Source organism: Saccostrea cucullata, unplaced genomic scaffold (assembly GCF_032062105.1).
Source record: "Saccostrea cucullata isolate Sc308-1 unplaced genomic scaffold, CSIRO_AGI_Scuc_v1 ctg17454, whole genome shotgun sequence".
NCBI classification, from domain to species: domain Eukaryota; kingdom Metazoa; phylum Mollusca; class Bivalvia; order Ostreida; family Ostreidae; genus Saccostrea; species Saccostrea cuccullata.
Genome location: NW_026934173.1, coordinates 1 through 11,269, shown reverse-complemented (window position 1 = coordinate 11,269; position 11,269 = coordinate 1). Strand labels below are relative to the sequence as shown.

The window sequence follows — 11,269 nt, the reverse complement described above, 5'->3', positions numbered from 1 at the left end:
GGCGTCAGAAGCAAACTGAAAGGGGGGGCTAATTGAAAGGGGGTCTAAACCAACAAAATAACGTAAACCCCAGTTTTCAATGCCTATATTATGTCTATCTTTGCAAAAAAAGCCCCCCCCCCCCAGTTCCGACGCCTATGGTTGTGATGTACGTCATTAAGCAAAAAAAAAAAAAAATACAAATACATAAAAAAATATTTCATTAAGTTAAGAAACGGCAACTATCCTCTATAAAATATTCCTGAAATTTTGTAACGTAATTTCATCTAAAAAGTAGTACAATTAATTACATTTATTCTAATTATATTCAATGTATGAATTTTGTTTCATGTACATGTATTTAATTCAACAGAAGATTGAACTCAGTAGCCTTCATCTTATACCATTTTAGGATATTAATGACTTCCTAATTGACTTTCTACAGCTTGAGTATCTCTAACGTTTTGTCAGTATATACTTGTTTGGTTTTTTTTTGGGGGGGGGGGTATAATAATTTTTAAAAATTATAATTATAAATTGTGGGCATGTCACTATCTGTATATTTTACTTATATTATAGCATTAACAGAATAAAATTTAGCAATTGCAACTGCTTTGTCAATAGGGTCAAGAAAAAGATAATGACCTTGACTTGACCGTGTTTTTTTTTTTTAAATAATGCAGCACATACATTTAATGTAACTGATACCATCAATTATACGATATTATTACTTCTTATCAATAAATTTAATTTTAAGTACAATGCAACTAAAAAGAACCCGTCTATAATGTGGTCGGAGCTTTCTCCAGAAAGACAATCTTTATGTTTAGAGTAACCCCCTTCTTTTTTTGTTACATGGTTTGATAATCGAAGGAAAGTGGAGTTATTTTGCGTTATATAGTTCTTTTTCCATTTTCTGACGTCTTCTATAATGGTTGCAGATGTGGTTTCTGGTTTTGGGGTTAACCTCGTTACTATCGAGATCCGTATTTGCCGTACAACCAGCAACAGTAGAGCTGTACAATGGTCACGGAATCAAATTCACTATTCCAGGTATGAGGATGCGTATCAGGCAGACTTATCCCTAACTTTATAGCGCAGAATATTAAAGAATTAGGCTACGTCTAATGATATCCATTAGTATAATCTCTAGTTCTGTAATTACTGTACAATGAAAAAATATTACATCTAATAGTATTTTAGTAAGAGACTTCCTCAAGAAACTAATGTCTGTTTTCTTTCTTGAAGATGATGGTAACTATGACTTTGTCGCTGTTCACTATTCCATCAATCAACCAATCGCCGGTGTAGGAGCCGGACAGTGGGGCTTTGACGTCCACAACAAGGAAGGTATTACTGCAGAGAGAGAGAGAGAGAGAGAGAGAGAGAGAGAGAGAGAGGGGGGGGTGGTGAGGCATTTACATTTATCAAGAGCATCTCATGACAACTTTAACCCACCCCCACCCCACCCGAAAAAAAGGAAAAAGTTACAATTAATAAACGAAAAAATACATCAAAACATTCGCCAGAAGGAACATTTGTATTACTGGGTATATAATATTAATTCAAATAAATGATATACTGATATCTATTTGTAGGATCTTCTTTCGTCCACACCAATGATGTACCTGGTATCCAAGTCCACAAAGGGGACACTGTCTACTACTGGTTACACGCCCAGAAGGGAGGGACACCCAGTGAGTTACTGGGACAGTCCGCTGTAATCGGAGGTAAATTACAACTCTTGTTTTCCTCCATAATCTTATTTTCTCCAGATGTATTCTATATAGCATTTAGATATTTGCACATCATATCGAATTAGCTTGTTTGTTAAATCGCGAGAAATTTTATAATAAGCACTTTGGATCGTTTTAAAAAAAATTAAATGAAAAAAAATTAATGTTTTAACTTTTTCTGCAATAAGTGTATAGAGTACGAAAAATTAAAGCTTCAATTTTTTTTATTAACTGCTTAAATATGAAACGTATCCACCAACTGCCAACTTTCTGTTGAAGACATGACAACGACTACTAAAGCAACCACCACAACCACCAAAGTCAGACCCGTGGTGACCTCTACCACGACTGCTGCACCCTCTGGTGGCGGAGGTCATGGTCACAGTTCGGGTCATTCTGATGGCATTTTGACACAAACCATGATTGAAACCCATGCAGGGACATCGGGGGGACATTCTTCAGGGGGTAGCTCTGGGGGATCTTCAGGGGGATCTCAGCAAGGTAAAAATTTTACTATATTTCATTAATATATCAATTACAAAACCTTTGTAATTTTCTTAGAATATGATTCTGGGAAATTTCACACTACTTTGCGTTTTTTATAGTCTACTCCGGTACAGGATATACACAAAATGGTCCATCTCAGCAGACGTGCACATCGTATCCTTGTCTTATATTCGAGGACAACTTTGACTTCTTGAACTTTGAAACCTGGACACATGAAATTACTGCCAGTGGAGGTGGGGTGCGTAAATATTTTACATAACTTATAAGTATTTGGAAGAAAGTACAAACCAGCCCAATACCAAAGGACCAGAATGAATTTCATTGTATGTTTAATCATAGAGGATTATTTATATTTGTCAGGCTTTCAAATGAAATACTCAGCAGCAAATAAACAAAATCTATTCAACAGTAAAAGACAAGTCCTTCGACACAATTACTGATTGTTAATTTTGATACATAACAAACAGAGCAAATATTATACAAGATGTAAATTAATTACAATCCCATCAATTTTTTTTTAAATGTTTAGAACACAAAATAAAAATAATGTTGATTTCAATCATAGTTTAATTCAATTCGAATTAAAACTTTTTTTATTGACATTGCATTCTAGTCCAATGCAGTTAATTGCAGTTATTAAATTCTAGGATTAATTCTCTTGCAAATAAAAAAACTCCACTCATCAGTCAAAGACAAGTTTGGAATTTCGTCTGGATGTTTTGCGCATACCAAAACTTGTCAGTTGAAGAAAAATCATCAATACGTAAGTTTGACAAAAAGTCCTTCGACACATTACTGATCAATAACTTGGATACCTATTAAAGAAAACAAATATTAAACAGAATGGGAATAAAAAACATCCCATTAAATCTTTTTTAAAAAACTTCAGAACTGGAAATAAAAACAGTGTGGATTTTCAATCATATTTTTAATTCAATTGGTAATCAAATCGACTAAGTTCGCTTTGATTGGTCAATTTGCAAGGCATTACAATGTGTTGCATTGTATTGCAGCAGAGTGCAGTATCATGCAATGATACTTTCATTTAAACAAGCACACTTATTTTACTTGTCAACACTATTCCCCCACCATCCACCCTCCAAAGACAGCCTATATATACCTTTTTTCGTTGTCACTAATTTTACGTTGTGAAATTTGCATAATGTAAGTTCGATAACCCAAATTATGGCCCTTTGAACAACGTAGATAAAACTATCTTTGCTCTGTGCTTTATATTATGCAAATGTTCAGACAACACTAACAGACAGTAAGTTTATATACTATATAAGGCTTAAGACAGCTATTTTCCGAGCAATGAAGTGTTAAAGTCAGCGTGACTGATGGTAATGTCACGTGTAAACTTTGGTTTTAGTGCGAGTTTTTCTCACTTAAACAAGTACTGCTACATTAATAGCAGTATTGAAAAGCGCGTTTGATTGTTCTCCATTGTAAATCGGCGCTTTGTTTGATTGAGTCTCAAAATCTTTATTTACCATTCAAACAAGAAAGTTCATTTGTTTTTAACTTTTGTCTACCCCAAAAAGTGCATAACAGCAAAACAAATGTGTAACTTTATTTTAAAGTATTGATTGATAAGTCAGATCTATAGTAAGAGAACAACCCTATTAAAGTTTATCTGATAATTATAAATAAACCTCAGAATAACTTTAGAAATGAAAATGAGTACATTTTCAACATATTTTTCATAAAATCCTACTTTAATAAATGTTAACCAAGTATGTTTTAAATACAATGTCAAGCACTGCAGTGCAGTTATTTCTTTATTTAAAAAAGAAGAAATTTTTTTTAGCTTGCACATTGAAAGAACTTCACTCAATACAAAATTTCCCCTGGATGCGTTTTGCATATACACAAACAGTTTTTGATAATAAAAATCAGCAAAAGTAACTGTTGTTTGATAAGAACTCATCAGTCAAAGACAAGTGCTCATTTCCTCTGGATTTTTTTTCTTGAAAATCCAAACTAAAAATACAGTAAAAGGTACTTTTTTCGAAAAGTCCCTTTGATATAATTATCTATTCTCTTGCAAATAAAACAAAAAATCCACTCTTCACTCAAAGATAATATTTCCTTTCCTCTGGATGTTTTGTGCATTCCAAAACTTGTCGGTTGAAGAAAAATCAATATGTAACTTTGTCGAAAAGTCCTTTCGATGAAAATTTTTGATTGTTTATCTTATTTCATTTCAAAGAAAAGAATTCTTTTAAATGTGAATTTAAAAATCCCCATTCAGTCTATTTTTGAAACGTTTTTTAGAACACGAATGAAAAATTTGTGATGATTTCAATCATATTTTAATTCAATTAGACTTAAATTTATTTAGATTGACATTGCATTTTAGTCCAGTGCAATAATGTGCAGTTAAATTGTAGGAATTACTCTCTTCTAAATAAAAAAAAAATCCACTCATCAGTCAAAGACAAGTTTTTCCTTTCGTCTGGATATTTTGCGCATACCAAAACTTGTCGGTTGAAGAAAAATCATTAATACGTAACTTTGACAAAAAGTCCTTCGACACATTACTGATCGATAACTTCGATACCTATTAAAGAAAACAAATATTAAACAGAATGGGAATAAAAAAAAACATCCCATTAAATCTTTTTAAAAGACTTCAGACATGGAAATAAAAACATTGTGGATTTTCAATCATATTTTTAATTCAATTGGTAATCAGATCGACTAAGTTCGCTTTGATTGGTCAATTTGCAAGGCATTACAATGTGTTGCATTGTATTGCAGCAGAGTGCAGTATCATGCAATGATATTTTCATTTAAACAAGCACACTTATTTTACTTATCAACACTATTCCCCCACCATCCACCCTCCAAAGACAGCCTATATATACCTTTTTTCGTTGTCCCTAATTTTACGTTGTGAAATTTGCATAATGTAAGTTCGATAACCCAAATTATGGCCCTTTGAACAACGTAGATAAAACTATCTGTGCTCTGTGCTTTATATTATGCAAATGTTCAGACAACGCTAACAGACAGTAAGTTTATATACTATATAAGGCTTAAGACAGCTATTTTCCGAGTAATGAAGTGTTGAAGTCAGCGTGACTGATGGTAATGTCACGTGTAAACTTTGGGTTTAGTGTGAGTATTTCTCACTTAAACAAGTACTGCTACATTAATAGCAGTATTGAACAGCGTGTTTGATTGTTCTCCATTGTAAATCGGCGCTTTGTTTGATTGAGTCTCAAAATCTTTATTTACCCTTCAAACAAGAAAGTTCATTTGATTTTAACTGTTTTGCCTACCCCAATAAGTGCATAACAGCAAAACAAATGTGTAGCTTTATTTTAAAGCATCGATTGATAAGTCAGATCTATAGTAAGAGAACAACCCTATTAAAGTTTATCTAATAATTATAAATAAACCTCAGAATAACTTTAGAAATGAAAATGAGTACATTTTCAACATATTTTTCATAAAATCCTACTTTAGTAAATGTTAACCAAGTCTATTTAAATACAATGTCAAGCACTGAAGTGCAGTTATATCTTTATTTAAAAAAAAAAAAGGTTTTTTTTCAGCTTGCACATTGAAAGAACTTCACTCATTACAAAACTTCCCCTGGATGCGTTTTGCATGTACACAAACAGTTTTTGATAATAAAAATCAGCAAAAGTAACTGTTGTTTGATAAGAACTCATCAGTCAAAGACAAGTGCTCATTTCCTCTGGATTTTTTTTTTCTTGAAAATTCAAACTAAAAATACAGTAAAAAGTAACTTTTTCGAAAAGTCCCTTTGATATAATTATCTATTCTCTTGCAAATAAAACAAAAAATCCACTCTTCACTCAAAGATAATATTTCCTTTCCTCTGGATGTTTTGTGCATTCCAAAAGTTGTCGGTCGAAGAAAAATCAATATGTAACTTTGTCGAAAAGTCCTTTCGATGAAAATTTTTGATTGTTTATCTTATTTCATTTCAAAGAAAAGAATTCTTTTAAATGTGAATTTAAAAATCCCCATTCAGTCTATTTTTGAAACGTTTTTTAGAACACGAATGAAAAATTTGTGATGATTTCAATCATATTTTAATTCAATTAGACTTAAATTTATTTAGATTGACATTGCATTTTAGTCCAGTGCAATAATGTGCAGTTAAATTGTAGGAATTACTCTCTTCTAAATAAAAAAAAAATCCACTCATCAGTCAAAGACAAGTTTTTCCTTTCGTCTGGATGTTTTGCACATACCAAAACTTGTCGGTTGAAGAAAAATCATTAATACGTAACTTTGACAAAAAGTCCTTCGACACATTACTGATCGATAACTTGGATACCTATTAAAGAAAACAAATATTAAACAGAATGGGAATAAAAAAAATATCCCATTAAATCTTTTTAAAAGACTTCAGACATGGAAATAAAAACATTGTGGATTTTCAATCATATTTTTAATTCAATTGGTAATCAGATCGACTAAGTTCGCTTTGATTGGTCAATTTGCAAGGCATTACAATGTGTTGCATTGTATTGCAGCAGAGTGCAGTATCATGCAATGATATTTTCATTTAAACAAGCACACTTATTTTACTTGTCAACACTATTCCCCCGCCATCCACTCTCCAAAGACAGCCTATATATACCTTTTTTCGTTGTCACTAATTTTACGTTGTGAAATTTGCATAATGTAAGTTCGATAACCCAAATTATGGCCCTTTGAACAACGTAGATAAAACTATCTTTGCTCTGTGCTTTATATTATGCAAATGTTCAGACAACGCTAACAGACAGTAAGTTTATATACTATATAAGGCTTAAGACAGCTATTTTCCGAGTAATGAAGTGTTGAAGTCAGCGTGACTGATGGTAATGTCACGTGTAAACTTTGGGTTTAGTGTGAGTATTTCTCACTTAAACAAGTACTGCTACATTAATAGCAGTATTGAACAGCGTGTTTGATTGTTCTCCATTGTAAATCGGCGCTTTGTTTGATTGAGTCTCAAAATCTTTATTTACCCTTCAAACAAGAAAGTTCATTTGATTTTAACTGTTTTGCCTACCCCAATAAGTGCATAACAGCAAAACAAATGTGTAACTTTATTTTAAAGCATCGATTGATAAGTCAGATCTATAGTAAGAGAACAACCCTATTAAAGTTTACCTAATAATTATAAATAAACCTCAGAATAACTTTAGAAATGAAAATGAGTACATTTTCAACATATTTTTCATAAAATCCTACTTTAGTAAATGTTAACCAAGTCTATTTAAATACAATGTCAAGCACTGAAGTGCAGTTATATCTTTATTTAAAAAAAAAAAAGATTTTTTTTCAGCTTGCACATTGAAAGAACTTCACTCATTACAAAACTTCCCCTGGATGCGTTTTGCATGTACACAAACAGTTTTTGATAATAAAAATCAGCAAAAGTAACTGTTGTTTGATAAGAACTCATTAGTCAAAGACAAGTGCTCATTTCCTCTGGATTTTTTTTTCTTGAAAATTCAAACTAAAAATACAGTAAAAAGTAACTTTTTCGAAAAGTCCCTTTGATATAATTATCTATTCTCTTGCAAATAAAACAAAAAATCCACTCCTCATTCAAAGATAATATTTCCTTTCCTCTGGATGTTTTGTGCATTCCAAAACTTGTCGGTCGAAGAAAAATCATCAATATGTAACTTTGTCGAAAAGTCCTTTCGATGAAAAATTTTGATTGTTTATCTAATTTCATTTCAAAGAGAAGAATTTTTTTAAATGTGAATTAAAAAATCCCCATTCAGTCTATTTTTTGAAACGTTTTTTAGAACACGAATGAAAATTTTGTGATGATTTCAATCATATTTTAATTCAATTAGACTTAAATTTATTTAGATTGACATTGCATTTTAGTTCAGTGCAATAATGTGCAGTTAAATTGTAGGAATTACTCTCTTCTAAATAAAAAAAAATCCACTCATCAGTCAAAGACAAGTTTTTCCTTTCGTCTGGATGTTTTGCGCATACCAAAACTTGTCGGTTGAAGAAAAATCATCAATACGTAACTTTGACAAAAAGTCCTTCGACACATTACTGATCGATAACTTGGATACCTATTAAAGAAAACAAATATTAAACAGAATGGCAATAAAAAAACATCCCATTAAATCTTTTTAAAAGACTTCAGAACTGGAAATAAAAACTGTGGATTTTCAATCATATTTTTAATTCAATTGGTAATCAAATCGACTAAGTTCATTTTGATTGGTCAATTTGCAAGGCATTACAATGTGTTGCATTGAATTGCAGCAGGGTGCAGTATCATGCAATGATATTTTCATTTAAACAAGCACACTTATTTTACTTGTCAACACTATTCCCCCACCATCCACCCTCCAAAGACAGCCTATATATACCTTTTTTCGTTGTCACTAATTTTACGTTGTGAAATTTGCATAATGTAAGTTCGATAACCCAAATTATGGCCCTTTGAACAACGTAGATAAAACTATCTTTGCTTTGTGCTTTATATTATGCAAATGTTCAGAAAACGCTAACAGACAGTAAGTTTATATACTATATAAGGCTTTAAGACAGCTATTTCCAGAGTAATGAAGTGTTGAAGTCAGCGTGACTGATGGTAATGTCACGTGTAAACTTTGGTGTTAGTGTGAGTTTTTCTCACTTAAACAAGTACTGTTACATTAATAGCAGTATTGAAAAGCGCGTTTGATTGTTCTCCATTGTAAATCGGCGCTTTGTTTGATTGAGTCTCAAAATCTTTATTTACCCTTCAAACAAGAAAGTTCATTTGTTTTTAACTGTTTTGCCTACCCCAACAAGTGCATAACAGCAAAACAAATGTGTAACTTTATTTTAAAGTATCGATTGATAAGTCAGATCTATAGTAAGAGAACAACCCTATTAAAGTTTATCTAATAATTATAAATAAACCTCAGAATAACTTTAGAAATGAACATGAGTACATTTTCAACATATTTTTCATAAAATCCTACTTAAATAAATGTTAACCAAGTATGTTTTAAGTACAATGTCAAGCACTGAAGTACAGTTATTTCTTTATTTAAAAAAAAAGAGTTTTTTTTAGCTTGCACATTGAAAGAACTTCACTCAATACAAAATTTCCCCTGGATGTTATTGGCATATACACAAACAGTTTTTGATATCAAATTAAAAATGAGCAAAATTAACTGTTGTTTGATGAGAACTCAGCTCTAAGTACTGTTATCAGAATAAATTCCGTCATTCTTTTTGGTGCATATTCTGCATCAATTCTCTCTAAAAACCTAAACAAAAGTCGTTTGACCGAGAGAAAAACAGGAGATACATGGTATATCATATTAATCTCGACATACCCTCAGTACTGGGTTGTTATTTTGGACTTTTATGAAAGATTTATAAAACAAAAAAAATGTGAATAAAAAAATCCATTCATTCTGTTTTTCAACATTCCTTTTTAAATAAAACTGAATTAGAAAAATTGTCAATTTCAACTTAATTTTCAATAAAAGCACATAAAGCAGATTTGGACTGAATAAATTCGACTGACATGACAATAAAGGTCAAATTCTATCTTTAAACCGAACTATAGTCGTTTGACCAAGAAAAAAGGAGATATACGGAGTATCTTACATGGATTTAGCCATGTTAATAACCTCGACATAATTAATGGGTTGTTATTTTGGATTTAGCCTCTATCACAGATTTAATGTTGTGAACATATTTTATTGACAACATGTCAAAGGGTCTGGACAAGATAGTCCTCTCCCATAATTTAATTTAATAAAACAAAAATGAAAATAAAAATATTTCATTCACTTTTCATCCATTCATCATGAAGGAATAAGCGTCCTCTGTGGACCGTTGAACTCTGCTATTGTGTTCCTTGCCATGATATGGTAAACGAAACAAATCCGTAGAGAATACAGTGTGAAAATAATGGCCTGACAATTTGTATGAAAAAGGCAAAAAACTTCAGTCAGTATCCAACATAAAAGAGATTTTACATGCATTTGCTGACAAGGTCACTTTATCGTCATATTGCGAAATATAGACTTAAAACGAGATTGCTGATATCCTTGTTTTATCAACTTATTTGTCAGTAACGTTTCAGAAATTGTCCGTTTGTAGAGCATGCCATTTTTATATCCCCCGCTTGAAAAGAGGGAGGATATACTGTAATCGGTTTCTCCGTCCGTCCGTCTGTCTGTTACGCTTGGGGTACCCCTCTCTTATCCGCAACTCCTCTTATACCACTGAGTGAAATTTAATGAAACTTTCACAGAATCTTTATTACATATTGCCATTGTGCACCTCCTATTTTACTTTTTGATCCGACACGTACTTTAGGTTTCCCATAGCAAAACATAGACATTGCCATTATATTCTTACCTATGACGTGAGAATAGGCGCCTTCTAATAGCATTAGATACCACGAGTTATTATACCCCCCGCTTGAAAAGCGGGAGGGTATATAGTAATCGTTAATTCCGTCCGTCGGTCTGTACGTCCGTCCGTCCGTCCGTCTGTTACGCTTTGGGGTACCCATCTCTTATCCGCAACTCCTCTCATACCACTGAATGAAATTTAATGAAACTTTCACAGAATCTTTATTACATATTGCCATTGTGCACCTCCTATTTTACTTTTTGATCCGACAGATATTTTGGGTTTCCCGGCCACAGGAAAACATGGACTTTTTCACCAGTTATAACCATATGGGAGGCGGGGGGTATCATTTAGTGAGCTCATCGCTCACAGTACCTCTAGTTTCTCTTTACACGTTACCGTAAAACTCTATATAGCAAAACATGGGCATTATGGCAGGCGGGGGTATCATTTAGTGAGCTCATTGCTCACAGTACCTTTAGTATTTAAGCTATCTAGATTACAAAATGTTTTAAATTAAGCATATTTGACACATGAAGGATAAATTATGAATGTATTGTTTAACAATTTCAGAATTGGGAGTTCGAGTACTACACGAATAACCGAACAAACAGCTATACAAAAGACGGGAAACTATTTATCAAGCCTGTAAGTATATGATACGATATTACAGTATT

The 11,269-nt window shown here is 32.3% G+C and overlaps 1 protein-coding gene across 1 annotated transcript; it reads left to right on the top strand.

The window, feature by feature from the left end:
- Window positions 1-903: 903 nt before the first annotated feature.
- Window positions 904-11,240, top strand: LOC134240075 (uncharacterized; the record flags this gene model as incomplete). Its single annotated transcript, XM_062722182.1, has 6 exons — window positions 904-1,032; window positions 1,228-1,329; window positions 1,578-1,709; window positions 1,995-2,216; window positions 2,321-2,460; window positions 11,166-11,240. Coding segments are annotated over exons 1-6 (783 nt in total), but the record flags the coding sequence as incomplete, so codon positions are not given.
- Between the last annotated feature and the right edge of the window lie 29 nt (window positions 11,241-11,269).